General features: G+C 33.1%; 2 protein-coding genes across 2 annotated transcripts; both read right to left on the bottom strand.

Annotated features, from left to right (window-relative positions):
* Window positions 1-487: 487 nt before the first annotated feature.
* On the bottom strand, window positions 488-7,040 carry LOC101489932 (dolichyl-diphosphooligosaccharide--protein glycosyltransferase subunit STT3B). Its single transcript, XM_004515221.4, has 6 exons — window positions 6,018-7,040; window positions 4,345-4,881; window positions 3,558-4,012; window positions 2,617-2,739; window positions 1,907-1,966; window positions 488-887 (listed from the first exon to the last, which is right to left on the bottom strand). The coding sequence occupies exons 1-6, from the start codon at window positions 6,906-6,908 to the stop codon at window positions 758-760; spliced, it is 2,196 nt and encodes a 731-aa protein (XP_004515278.1). The 5' UTR covers window positions 6,909-7,040; the 3' UTR covers window positions 488-757.
* Window positions 7,041-9,724: 2,684 nt separating this feature from the next.
* On the bottom strand, window positions 9,725-13,987 carry LOC101490583 (succinate--CoA ligase [ADP-forming] subunit alpha, mitochondrial). Its single transcript, XM_004515223.4, has 6 exons — window positions 13,396-13,987; window positions 11,988-12,158; window positions 11,155-11,278; window positions 10,929-10,990; window positions 10,538-10,619; window positions 9,725-10,136 (listed from the first exon to the last, which is right to left on the bottom strand). Exons 1-6 carry the CDS (start codon window positions 13,798-13,800, stop codon window positions 9,997-9,999), a joined length of 984 nt encoding a protein of 327 aa, XP_004515280.1. The 5' UTR covers window positions 13,801-13,987; the 3' UTR covers window positions 9,725-9,996.
* Window positions 13,988-14,799: the final 812 nt, after the last annotated feature.

The raw sequence follows: 14,799 nt of genomic DNA, 5'->3' as shown, positions 1-14,799 counted from the left end.
GATGATATGGTGGACCATCTTTATAGTAGTTGGCTGGAGAGGCTGATGATATGGTGGACCGTATAGTAGTTGGCTGGAGATTAGTATTTAAAAGTTACTTGAAATTCTAATGATTATCAACCACACTTTTCAAAAGAATAAATTAATAGTCTTCTTAATGTTTAAGAATAGATCTACAATAGACCATCTATCAAGGTGATCTACAAAAAATTACTGTCATGCCGATTATGTTATACAATATTTCACGTAAACTGTTTTGTATAGAAAACTTATAAAGTTATTCATTGCACCTCATCTCTAAATTTATTCTATTCCAAGACCACTAGAAAATTCCGCAAATTAAATGAACCCTTGATCTGACTATCTCTGGTGGAAGTGAGAAGATTCATTCTCATTTTTTTTTTTCAATTAAAAAATAGCAGTGTTCGAGCCAAATCATACCAATACTACTAATTTGAAACGAAATATTAGCCTCTCCTGGATGTAATTCATGACAAGCAAGTGACCCTGAGCATATATGTTAAATTATGCAATTGACATACACTATAAAGTTAAAGTATTCTAAAATCCACAAAATTACCTTAACTGAATTCTACATATAAATAACTTCAAAAATTGGTCCACAATCTAAACATAGCTAACAGATTTCCAGCTCTCAAGTTCTCACTAGAATGCTATCATTTCCCGCACAAGAATTTCTTTTTTTTTTTCTGTGTTCACTTTTTTGTTTTTGTTTTCGGGGAGGTGACGATAAGACTTACCACCTGTTTTTAGGTGGTTTCACTTTATAAATACGAACTATCCAATTCTGAGTAGTAAACGCCTCCTCCAAGTACTCCAGCTTTATGTCCTTATTTCCAATTTCAACACCTCTGGCGCGATCGAACCTGCCATTCCAAGATATACAAGTGAATACAAACAACAAGATATACAAGTGAATACAAGACGTACGTCATTCAATTAGAACATGTTAACAGTTAACACACACAGACAATATTCACAAAGTACAACCTCTTTGGGTTTATTAATGTCTTTCGACAAAACTATAGTCATACTCTAAGTCCTAATCAATGCCTTTGAAAGGTAGGGTCAACTATGTTGCAAGAAGCACCAACATTGAAATTTTAACAGGTTAGAAATAAAGCTGATTTGAACTCCGGATGTTTAGGGACCCCAGACATCTTAATCTTACTGCTTACTACCATGGTTATTACACGAGGTTTTGGGCGTTCCATCATTCACATGATTTTTGGATATCCCGTCATTTTCATTATGTATATCCCAAACTCATGCACAATGTAGGCCTTTTTACTTCATCCTTTGATGAATAAACTATTTCAAACTCAGAAGAATCAGAAACTTATCTCCAATTTCAAAAAATTGATAGCATTTGGGTACTTTTCAATAAGCAAGTTTCATTATGTAGTGGATGGATGATAGATAAATGGATACAATTTCCATGCCTACGATATAGTTAATCAAGTGGAATCTGAGTTATCCAAAATTGATATGGCATATAGTTAATCAAGTGTTATAGATTCATCATATTCCCTTGGTTGAAATAACAAGGATGTATGATTGCATTTCCCACTTTTAAGCTAAACAGTAAACACGAGTTGCATATAAGTAAGGATATATCAACAATTGATCATTCTAGTTTATTATCATGATATATAATTACTCCGTCCGTCTCATATAATATAAACAAAAATGGATCAAAGAAAGTGAATGGTCTAAATTTTGGATCACATACATCTACTTTCTTTGACTCTTTTTTGCTTATATTATGACATGGGGGAAATACTTAGATAGTATAGGGTTCCTGTTAATAAGGACACCAAGATTTTATGTTGTGCCATTGTTAAAATTATATTAAGTTGCCAACATTAAAGGATACGGAGCTTACCCAGGTGGCTTGCCATATTCTGTTGTCAGCTCCCCAAATCGATAATAAGACAGCTTGTACCTAACAATTAAAGATAAAGAGAAATATAACTAAATTATCATGTATGAATTGATCACGCGTCTATACATACAATCAAACATCAGCTAGCAAAATTATTCTGAAGTTCTAAACATCTTCCATTTGGATTCCCTTTTTCGGTGCGTAAAAACAATGGCTCTGATTCATATTGGAGAAGTACTAGGTAAACTCAAATACCATAGCTATAGACCTATTATAGAGAAGTGAAAGGACTATATAGGAATTCAAAACTAGTTAAGCTTCAGTGTCCTGCAGGTAGGGTAGCATAGTACAACTTTTTAAATGGTTATTCCATAAATTAATCTAATCGAGTTTAGTCCTCTGTACCAACACCTCTGATTGAAAGTGTGTCTCACTGCCAGACATGTATCGGTGTCTTACACCGAGACTTTGATTACATTCAATTAATTCATTTTCTCAAATTATTACCGGTGTTGATGTGTCAGTGTCATGTCCGATGTCCTTGTCGGTATTAGTGTATCGTGTTCGTGTCAATATTCGTGCTTCATAAATTTAATCTATATCACTATATTATGTTCCAAGCACAATAGTATACTTGTAGGCATACAAATTTGTTGGGACATCAAAATAATTCAAATGCCAGGCCCAATTAATAGTGCTAAGAAACTTACATAAGACAGTTCAACATCTTTGGAGCTGCTCCTTTATCTACACGATACTCTCCATTGACAAGGTAATCGGGTTCCTTTATTACAGGAAAAACTCCGCCACCAATCCTCACCATCCATAGAAATCTTTAAAAAAATTAGGAATATGTTACATACTTGCAGTAACGATTAGAAATCTCGCGAAATACTAACTCAGATGATAGTAATGAGTAATAAACAATAAAAACTGGAGGAAAAGAGAAAATGCAAATATCCATTTAATAAATGTATATTTTATATTTTACAATAAGAAAATTAGAAACATAAAAAATAAAAATAAAAAAGCACTCTTCAAACTTATTCCAACAAGTCAATAGCTAGAAACCTATAGTATAATTTTACATGCCACAATGACACAACAAACTATGAAACCGCGAGGCAGAAATATTTTAGTCCCATATTCTCCTGGTCCAGTTTACACTGAAATAGTCCGTCAATTTACACAACTTGATGATACAATGCAGATAAAAAAATTACTTTTTTGAAGAAACATGAAGGCTTACACAGAAGGCATGAAAGGGCAGGGTAAGATTTTAAGAAACACAATAAAGGATGAGAACAGACTAAACAACAATAGACAAACTTTTGAAAATTAAAATGACCAATTCCCAAATAAAATAAAATAAATTAAAAGAAAGTAATGCTTGCTGCCTATACAACTCTTGCAAGTGGCTCAAAGTTAAGGTGATGGCAGTGACAACACTTACAATTTTTATATATTCAACAACTCAAATGAAACCACCTGTGTAAGTGTAGTGTAGAGCTGTGAATACAATGGGTGTCCGTGTGTATGTAGCATTTGTTATAAAGAAATGGGAACATGCATTAAGTAAAAATGATGTAAAATACTATATAACTTAAGATTTCACCATATATATGTATATAAAAACTTAAGATGGGCTTACTTATTAATATCATCAGAGGAATAACCGGTAACACCACCAAACACGACTAATACATAGTCAACATCAAGCGATCTCATTATGTCATAAGCCTCATCCTCATAAGATGACATTGCACGCCCAACAGTTGCTATGTGTGTATTGTTCCAGGTGTTATTGTCAACAATAACAGTTCTGTTTCCCATGGCAGTGATTTGATAACCATAATCCCACCACGACATCACCTTGGCATCTGGTGGAGTGTTCTGGCGAAGCCAAAAGTAAGCCTCACGATAATCATCAAAGATGACCCTTTGGCCATGGGCACCCCTTGCAGCCAAGACAATTGAGGGAGATGAGTATGCCTCTGATGTGACCCAAGTACAATGAATAGCATATCTACTGAGCATATAAAAAGCACCGAGAAGTAACACAATAGCACCATTCTTTTGGAAAGGCTGGGAGTTATCAACTACACCCTGCATGTAAATAATCATACACATTATAATTGAAATGAAAACCATTTATGGCAGAAATGAAAACAATGCAATATTTAATACTCTAGTAGACAAACGATGAACTAATGAAGTCAAAAAATATTGTCATGAAAGAGCATGGCTATTACCATACATACTGCACATACCCATGAGAGTATTTATATCATTGGAAATATCAAGCAACAACTGATTCATCTTTCCTATAAATACTGAAAAGGGGAGCAAGTAGGCATAATGGATAGGCAAAAATACTAGTAGAATGCAACTATTGTGAACAAGCCTTTTGCTCAACTAGTTACTTAAAAAATCCTTACCTTAGAAGAACCTTTTGAAGCACTACTTCCTTTACCAGAACCACTTTGAATGGTTTGGCTTTTGGCCCTCACCACCCGAGTCAAATTCTTTACAGTGGCAGAAACCGCAATAGCACTAATGAGGCATACAGCAGGGGTAGCAACAAGAATTAATCGAACCATAACACCAGCAAAATACATGCTTGTAAGACCATACATAACTATGAAGATTGTGGCATCTGACAAACGCTTGAAGCAAAAATAGAGCCCAGCAGGGAAAAGGAACAGCAATATATGGAAATCAAACATGAAGGATGACCAAGCAGTAGGCTGATGCTCAGAGACAGAGGCAATAATTGGAATGTGATCCTTAGCATATGTTGGATCAAGCAAGGAATAAAACCTTCCAGTCCATGGTGATATGTAACCAGATGCCATGCCTACTCCCAAGGCAATGGCACCAACACTAACTGCAGCAGTTACAGTGATCCTCAAAAATGCTTGAAACTTTTTTGCATCTCCAAGCAAATGCCTTACCCAATCCAAAAAGAAAAACACCTGGAAAAACAATCCAAGTCAGAGCCAAAAGAGCCAGCATGCTAATCTCATCTCAAACAAATCAACAGAGAAGCGGTGATACAACAGCATCCACGGTAAACAAACAACATCATCATAATATTTTTCAACAGCAGAAACAAACTTCCAATACCACAAAGCAAACAAACTAGGCATAGGCACCAATCTAAGAAAATCTATCTGTTCACATAAATAAAGCACTGCCTAAGCAAACGTAAAACAGGAAAACAATATCTAAATAAATTACAAATAATTAGAATTTTCTTTCTATGGTTTCCCATGGTATACCATACCCACCAAACAGATGAGAAAGACATCATAACCAAGGTTCCATGCCAAAAATTATTTTTCTTTCTCATATCCATGAATCCACATATAAAACCCAACACATCATACTTAAAGAACCCATTCAACTTCAACCAGCAGACAATGAAACTATCCAAATTTGAATTAGCTCCAAGCTTATGGAAGCTTGTCAATTAAAATAATTTTATCATTCCCCATCCACGAAAAAAACTCATAAAATCTAAAAGTGCTTACCGAAAAGTTAAACAAGATAGCTTCTAAAAAAGGAGTCATAAAAAATCAATATTTCATAAACTAACTTTAAAAGGGCAGCTCAGTGCACAAGGATACTATCAGGTGGGGACCAGAGAGGATAGATGTCCTCAGCCTTAACCCCCCGCAAGAGGAGAGGCTAATTTTAACTCACACGAAAATTATTATTATTTAAAAAACTAATTGTTATTACAGATATTCTAAATCATTTTGATTTCTAAATTTGTTAAGTGACGTCTTTATAGTCCTTGAATGAATCGAAATTACGAAAGCCTCTTCAAGTGTAACTTCCGTTAGTAATTTCATGGACTATACTAACTTACTTCCTAAAGACACATTCAGGCATCAAACTACCTAATCAAAGATACATTGGACGAAGAAACTCACAAACAAAATACACACCCATTGATGTTTAAGTTCGGGGACTATAGTGATAGCATCTCACACAAACAAACTTGTAATTAAGTTGTTACATCATTAAACAAAGTAAAATAAAATCACCTTAAATAAGAAGAAACATAAACAAAAAAGAAAATGCAATGCAGTAAGAGGAAGTAAACCTGAAGCAAGAAAAAGACACCCATAGAAGCCATATGTTCACCAGACTGAACATGTTGAAACCCAACAAACCTAATCTGCATAGCAAGCAACATTCCCAAAACATACATACAATTATAAGCAACATAAAGTCTCAATGAGTATCTCCCAGTTACCAACAACACCAACACATAAAGTGGCACCAAATTGATAATAAAAACATAACCACCCCACGCCGAAACCATATAGAAATAACCGAACGCCGATGCCAACGACCACGACAACGATCCGGTATTAACCGCTTTAACAAACAGATAAAAAGTTAACACCAAAGCGAAAATCGCAACTCCTTCGTTATCATAAGATCCGGCTACCGACCGCGAAATGTAACCCGGACAAATCGCGATCAACGCCGCGGCGACGATCCCGGCGCCGGAATCCCAAATCTCTTTACCGAAAAAGTAAGCTACAATCGTGGTGTTCGACGCGAAAAATGGCGCCGTTAGGACGCAGACTTCGCGTATGTGAACGGCGAATCGGAGGAAATGAAGTATTTTGTAAAGAGCGGCGGCGGTTAACATGAGTCCAGGATAAAGTGTACCGCCAATGATACGACCGAGTGGATACCATGATTCTGAGTCGAACCAGTTCCAAAACTCGGAGAAACCGTTTTCGGTTAGGTAAAGTGTTGTTCGGTAATTGAAGTAAGGATCGAATTCGTGGATCATTGATTCATAACGGAGAACACTGAAGAGACGAGTGATGAAAGCGAGGATGTAGATTAAACCAAGGGTTGTTACACGGATTAGAAGCTCTTGTTGTTTTGTTTTGAGTTTTAGGGTTTTGGGAAGGGAATTGAGTAGATCTTGTGCCATTGATGGTGGTGAGGGTGATGATGATGTGAGGACTGCCATTGTTGTTGGTGGTGAAGGAAATTGATGAATTTAGGGTTTTGGGATTTTCATGGAAAATTGGGAGTTTTCTCGGGAAAATGTTTGTGTTAGTGAAGTGAGTGTGTGGATCTGATGAGTGAAGGGAGAAGATGGGAGCTTAGAGAAGAGAAAGATGAACATAAAAAAGTCAAAAGTCAATGCTTCGAATTGGAATTTTTTATTTTATAAAATTTATAAAAATGTCGTAATAATCAAAACAAGGGACATATTAAGTGATTTTATTATTTTTTTTACAAGACATATTAAGTGAAGATTTTAATCACCATAAGTGCGTGTAAAAAACTCACATGAAATTTTAATTTTAATTTTAATTTTAATTTTAATGTTGATTGTTTAAAATTTGATGGATAGTTAAAATTAATTTATTTCAACTTACATTTGATATACACTCATCTAAACTATATTCCAATTTTCAAACACCACTTTTGAAACCTTAATTCACAGATATACTATGGGATGCAAATCAAGGATTCAAGATTACAAAAAAGAGGTAGTATATGGAAAGAAAATGAATAATGATTCTTTCTTCTTGTTTGTCTTTTAAGATTTTTTTATTTATTTTATCTGGTTGAGAAATTTTAATTGATAAAGTTGAGAATATTTATTATTCTTGTTGGTTAAGGTGCCTAAAAAAAATGTATTTTTGGTTAAGTATTGTATTCGTAGTTTGGATTTTTTTTATCATTGGTTATTTATACGCTCTCCATACTAAATATTTGTAATAGACTCAAGTGGTATTTAATAGTTTAGATTTAATTCTATAATATTTTTTAACATATAAATGAGAACATATTAAGCAATAAATTGTAGCTTTATTTTTCTAGTTAATTAATTTATCATGTTGAATTTATTTGAAAATAAATATTTTTTAATAAAAATATTATATAAATACAAAAATTTAACATGTACTGTATTTATATTTATTGTACATAAATATATATTCCACGTGGCACTCACACATACTCTCTTTATGTGTATAATAAACACAAATATGATGTGTTATTTATATCAAAATTTTATATTCACATATAATTTATGTATTTCTTAATTTACCATAAAAGCTTGTCTTTTTGCAAACAACATGACTCTAACTTACTCCTTAATTTATTATTGGATTTCTAATTGTATTGCTTCTTTGTTCATGAATTAAATGATTTAAATTATTTGTATAATATCACCCCAAAAAATAATATCTATATACAATACGAATACCGATTAACAAACACATTTGTTTATAATTTTTTGAATTTGATCTCCTAAATTGATTAAAGTGTGAATTGATAAAATTAATATAGTTTTTATTTCAATAAATTCATAATTTGTTATAATGTCCTATAATATTTATTTTTGATTTATCAATCAAAAAATTAACATTATTTATTTTTCTTTTTAAAAATAAATATCTGACCATCCTTAAATTTTAGCTCAAAATGTTTGATATTGTTAGGTTGACTCGAACATTGTAATTATATAAGTTAATTATAATAAAATTTATTATCTTTTATAAGACAAAAAAATAAATCTCTGATTTTAAAAGAGTCAGATTTGTAATTTTTATTAAGTATAATTTTATTTATTGTAACATACTTAATTAATATGCTTTATCATTTAATTAATTCTCTAACATTATATAATTAGAGAAAAATTATAAATATACTTTTTACTGATTAATAACATTCCTTAATATTATTATTCTATATTATATTTAATTCTTGTAATTTAAAATTAATGTAATATTCTCCATAAGTTTTATTGATATTATTTAATTAAATAATCCGTTTCTGGTTTAGACATTTTATTTTGAATTTAAACTTAAAATATTGCAGTTGCGTGTAAATTTTTTTATAATATTTACCATTTATCTATTGACAAAAATATAAAATTAATGCATAATTTATCATTAAATTTTTCGTCTAGATTTATTAGTTAAATTTTTTTCATTCCTCTACTTGTAAACTTCTGGATTCATCTTTGCTAAACATATCAAACAATAAAACAAGTGATTCGAAATAAACACTAAAATTGCCCTCATGGATTAGATTAACCAACAATTGGCAATTTGGCTCAACCATTCTCTACATGAAAAATATGTAAAATCTGAACGTTCAAACTTAGAGTGGCGAGAAGCATAAGAACCTTATGTAAAAGGTTGAAGAAAACAATTTTAAAGAACATTAATGCATTTTTTTTTGATAATCATCATATTCAAAAACAAATTAACTTATCTGTATCGATATTATTAGATTAAATATTATGTTTTAAATTCAAATTCAAAATTTCACAATTATATACATGATTTTCAAGTGATGCTTATCACTTTGTCTATCAACAAATTCAAAACTAAGTGAAAAAAGGGCTTTTGAAAACATAAAATTGACCGAAATACACCACTACTTTTTTTTTATGTTTGTCCATGACTGCAGATATATGTTCTGGATCTATCAAAATACTTAAGTAACTTATTCTATCACTCGCTATATTCTTAAAAGCCTCAAAAAAATACATCTTCAGCTTGACCAATTTAGATTTTTGTTGTTGTCAAAATACACCTAAAGATTGATCAATCCAAAAAATATTGAAAGTGATAAAAAACTCTCAAATACTTCATCCAATTATTATAGTACATGACAAAATATTAGAGAACGGACCTTGTTTAGTAGATAAGACTTGTTTGTTGTTTTATCTAATAACAACCAACACATACACAAACAGTACCAGAACTATCAACAAAAATATTTAGGATCACATAACTAACCAACCTTGCAGACACTACAAAATGAAGATTTTCGAAATTCATTGCAAAATAACTACAGATGTTTACAAACCAGCGCCACAATAGCTGGAGCTCAATTGGAACATACGAAATTTCCGGAAATATAAAAAGCATCTTGAATTAATTTTATTCTAAGGAGCCTCTCGTATCATAGAAAAATAAAATAGGAAAAAATATCCCATTACTATCGATGGGAATCAAGTGTTTTCTGACCATGTTGTAGGCCAAATCAAAACCAAAGTGATTTGATGAAAGTAAATAAAACCCCAAACTAAACTATTGCACCAAACCCTTCTGCTTGAAAATATCAAACATGGCAGCTCCAATTTTAGCAGGAGACTCCACAACTGTGACTCCAGCTTCCCTGAGGGTTCTGATTTTGTCTTGAGCAGTACCCTTACCACCCGACACGATAGCTGCACAAGCAAATCAAGGTTGCGCAATTAACATCATTGACTAAATGAAGCAAAATGAGTATATACATGATCTAGGGAGAGCCAATGTAAAAGCTGGAATTGCTTTATCATCATCACTAAAGGAGCATTTGGAAAAGCTTATTTAAAATTAGACTTATCTCATGGTACAAACACTTGTGTAAGTGTTTAAAGAAGCTTGGAAAAAAAGTTTTTGACATTCCCATAAATTGTTTTTACAATTACAAAACTTACCACCATATCTTCCTCAATTGGAAAAACAGCTTATACATAAAATTCTATATGATAAGTGCTAATCGGATAGTCTAATAATTTCAGATGCTCTAAAACATGGACAAATATGTGCAATCTCCCCATGCTAATGTTGGAAAACAAAAATTTACCTCCTGCATGACCCATACGACGGCCAGGGGGAGCAGTTAATCCAGCAATAAATGCAACAATGGGCTTCTCAGTCCCGCTTTCCTGCATAGTCATTCAAAAATCAGTTAAACTTTAGAAATAGTCTTTTGAAAAGACTATGGTACCATGAGCATGCGTTTGTTCTTTCCTTTTGTATAAAATGAAAGATATATCCAACACAAATAAATATCGCCATTCACCAGATAAAAACGCCTAATGAACTTAGGTTCCTTTCCCAGAGTTATTAAAGAAACATGTTGGACAACTTTAGCAATGTCCCTTCCTCACGAGACAGAAACTTATTTAAAATTTTCAGATACTGATAACTAAGTAAAAGGCAGATTTATGCAATTAACAACAATTAAGAGGAACCTTAATTAGTGCAGCAGCATCTTCTTCTGCAGTTCCTCCTATCTCTCCAATGAGAATGATACCTGAATTACACAAACAAACAGTGATGATAAATGACCATCTCATTAATCCTACCGGAATAATTCATTAGGAAAAGAAACTATGTACAGAAGACAACAGCAATATTTCATGGATAAACTAATACAATACAATTATATAGATGACACAATAAAATATGACGAAGTACCTTCTGTCTGAGGATCTGCTATGAACTTTGTAAGGCAATCAACAAAGTTTGTTCCATTGAAGGGATCTCCTCCAATACCCACACAAGTGGATTGTCCAAGGCCAACAGCGGTTGTTTGGTAAACCTGAATAGTTATAAACAAATACATGGTTTATCCAAGGGTAACCATCATACTGTATGCATCAAAAGAACTTCAAATTTCAAATGGTAATAACTCCCAAGATAAGCCTGTTACTCAATAAAAGACATGAATAAGTTGTTTTCTTTTTGAAAGCTGCAAATAAATTTAAATAGATTAATGAAAGTTGAGATTTTCTTTTTAACGCATGAAACAACAGTAAATTGACCGAGGGAAAAAAAATCAAGTTGGTAACAGATTTCAACTCTGCCATGGGGGGAGAGAAACCACGACATATGACAAGTGCACAAGATTCACAGGGATGTGCAGTCACAACTCCATGTAAGAAAGTGTAACACAGACAGAACTAACTCAAGTACAATGTGTCAACATTTTCCTTGACATATCACATGAGGAGAGTGACTGGGGAACCCAATTTGAACAAACAAATCTTATCAACAGAACATATGATATCAATGGAAGATGGCGTAATAGGGCGGAAGGCCAAAATTCCACCTTAGAAAGACACTATTGCACCCTATGGCGCTACCATGGTGGTGGGCCTCCCTTCACAAATTGCCTATGCCTATGGCAGTTGGCAAAAAATCCACCACGCGCCCACACCATTCTGCCATAGCCGCGATTAAACAAAACTGTCTCATACACTACTACAACAAATTCAATAGTCTACCCAACATAAAAAGCAAGGACTCACCGCTTCATATGTCAAAGTGCCAGAACGAGAAACAATTCCTATGCGCCCAGGTTTGTGAATGTAACCCGGCATGATTCCAATTTTACATTCCCCAGGCTTGATGATACCAGGGCAGTTTGGTCCTATCAAGCGAGTTTTGGACTGTCTGTTAAGTGCTGCTTTAACTCGCACCTGACATAAACAAAAAAAATTAACTTCAGCCACTACATTCATATCCGCAGCAGAGCCAAAAGTAAATTAGACAATCCATGCAGCAACTGGCAACTAGCTAGAGTTACATACATCACATACCCAAACTTGAACATAAGGCCACCATTAAACAAGACATTAGACAATAGCCCTATTTTATCAAAAAGCTATAAACAAATCAAAGGCTCACACATGAATATAATCCCAGTCTTCCACAATAGACAACGAAACTAATACCAAACAAAAAATATAGAACCCAAAATGCAGTGTTTAATGGCAATACCTTGAAATTTAAATGTTTAAGCAACTTTTGTAGACATCTAGTTATACTTCATTATTTGTCACATCATAACTTCACTTCTTAAAACTTGTTTACACGTTGACAAGTGAAATATGATTGAATGTCTCTTTAGATTGTCGCTATAACATAATTAACCTCAAAAATAAGATCAAATCACAACAAAAAAAACTTTTTATCCCATCACATTTAAGAGAAAGCTCATAAGTGGCATATACAAGTTTTTGTCTTCCCCATACTACTCCAACACACACAAAGCAAGTCACATAAACACTAATTCCAATTGCAATTTTACCACCAACATAAAATCTATGTAGCACCAACACTTGAGATTGAAGGGTGTCCAACACATGTTGGCTGTAGCACCGACACTTCTCTGATCGAAGGTGTGTACTAGTGTCCAACACCGAGACAACATTTCAATTACACTCAATTCAAGTTCTCACTTCTCAAATTATTATTGGTGTTGATGTGCCAATGTCAATGTCTTTTCGGTGTATGTGTTAGTATCTATGATTCATAGCCCGAAACATATCATCACTGACACAACACATATGGGTACATTCAATCACTTCCATTTATTCAAATTCTTATATCAGTGTCTACATGTCAGCCTCGTGTCAAATGTATATCCTTGTGCTCCATAGCATGACATTCACTTTAGTCACCCTAACCCATCCATTTCACTAGATCAATCAACACATACTAATTAACCTAAAATAACAATTGTAACAACAAAACCACCAAAAAGCCAACAACAAAAAACAAAAAATAATTATAACAACAACAAAACAATTCACATAATCACAATACCAAATAAATATAGAGAAAAAAACCTAAAAAACAAAAGAAACAAAAAAGTATATCGATATGAAAAGCGAGAAACGAACAATAAAAAAAATAATAATAATAGAGTTATACCATATCATGTTGAGGAATTCCTTCAGTGATACAAACAACGAGATCCAATTCAGCCTCCAAAGATTCCATGATAGCAGCAGCAGCAAAAGGAGGAGGAACATAAATAACAGAAGCATTAGCTTTAGTTTCAGCTTTAGCTTCAGAAACAGTGTTGAAAACAGGAAGCCCTAAATGTTCAGTTCCACCTTTCTTAGGAGTAACACCACCAACCATATTCGTTCCATATTCGATCGCTTGTTCGGTATGAAACGTTCCGTTCTTTCCTGTTATTCCTTGACAGATCACGCGCGTGCTCTTGTCGACGAACACAGCAGGAGAGGAAGCGGAGGAGGATGATTGGTGGCGGAGGTGGTGGTGGCGGGAGGCGATTGAGGTTACAAGTTTCGTAACGCGTTGGAAACCCATCGGATCGAAACTGTGATTTGGTTTCTACGGCGCTTTCGATTCTATCAAATTGAATCCAAAGGGAATGAGAAAACCTTGTTGTGCCTCGCTCTCTTTTTGGTCTTGACTATTATTCTTTTTGGAATTAAAATGGAAGGGGTTACGCATACAAAATCAATTTAATTAATATACTATACGAATTTTACTCCTTCTAGGTTATATTACACTTTATTATTTTAATTTATACCATAAATACTTGTTATTCTTATGAAAACTTAATTATTTATTTATTTTTTTTTTGTAAACTTCGTTTTTAAGACCTGAACTATTTCTTTCAAATAAAAATAAATTGATTGGAATGGAGTTGGGCCCATCAAACTGGACCTGAGTGTCACAAATCCTTGAACGTAATCTAGAAGCTTTGCACAGTCATACTAGAAATTTGACAATGATCAACCTCACATAGTACATTTGTCGTGTTCTACTACAAGCGCCAGCAATCTTTCTTCCCAAGTCGCCTCTACATCTCGACTATATAAAGGGATTCCTGTCCAAAATTTACGTTATACATTCATTATACACTTAATCATTGAGTGACTTGAACTTTGAAGTGTTTATATGTACATCACTTTGTCGAAGAACTCGCAAGTTTTAGTATTACTACTAAAAAACATCAAATTTTAATCATTTATTTATACATATGTATATGAGTGATCAAAGTACCTCATAAATATTATAAAACTCAATAACTTTATACTTAATACATATTTTACAAAATAACTATTGAATCTCAACACTTTGGGTTTAAAAAAGACTTCGAGACTTAGAGAACACTTACAACAAGATAATCACGTTTAGATTAGATTTCGAACCCAATTCTTTTCTATATTTTTATTCAAGGGATGCATCGCTTGTCTATATTTTGTATTTGCTATGCACTTATATTTTTTTGGTTGGATTATAAATCTTAAATAATGATGTATCACACATTAGAATTTAAATTATACATTTTATGATTTG

This window comes from Cicer arietinum, chromosome 8 (assembly GCF_000331145.2).
Source record: "Cicer arietinum cultivar CDC Frontier isolate Library 1 chromosome 8, Cicar.CDCFrontier_v2.0, whole genome shotgun sequence".
NCBI lineage: Eukaryota > Viridiplantae > Streptophyta > Magnoliopsida > Fabales > Fabaceae > Cicer > Cicer arietinum.
This window is presented reverse-complemented; position numbering and strand designations above follow the sequence as displayed.

What these genes read in the sequence shown, in the direction of transcription:
- LOC101489932 (XM_004515221.4), bottom strand. Translation starts at nt 6,908, where the DNA reads ATGGCAGTCCTCACATCATCATCACCCTCACCACCATCAATGGCACAA. An exon ending in TCCTCTGATGATATTAATAA is followed by an intron (nt 2,740 to 3,557) that starts GTAAGCCCATCT and finishes ATTTTTTTAAAG; the next exon opens with ATTTCTATGGATGGTGAGGA. An exon ending in AAGATGTTGAACTGTCTTAT is followed by an intron (nt 1,967 to 2,616) that starts GTAAGTTTCTTA and finishes TTTAATTGTTAG; the next exon opens with GTACAAGCTGTCTTATTATC.
- LOC101490583 (XM_004515223.4), bottom strand. Translation starts at nt 13,800, where the DNA reads ATGGGTTTCCAACGCGTTACGAAACTTGTAACCTCAATCGCCTCCCGC. An exon ending in GCACTTTGACATATGAAGCG is followed by an intron (nt 11,279 to 11,987) that starts GTGAGTCCTTGC and finishes ATAACTATTCAG; the next exon opens with GTTTACCAAACAACCGCTGT. An exon ending in TCGTATGGGTCATGCAGGAG is followed by an intron (nt 10,137 to 10,537) that starts GTAAATTTTTGT and finishes TTGCTTGTGCAG; the next exon opens with CTATCGTGTCGGGTGGTAAG.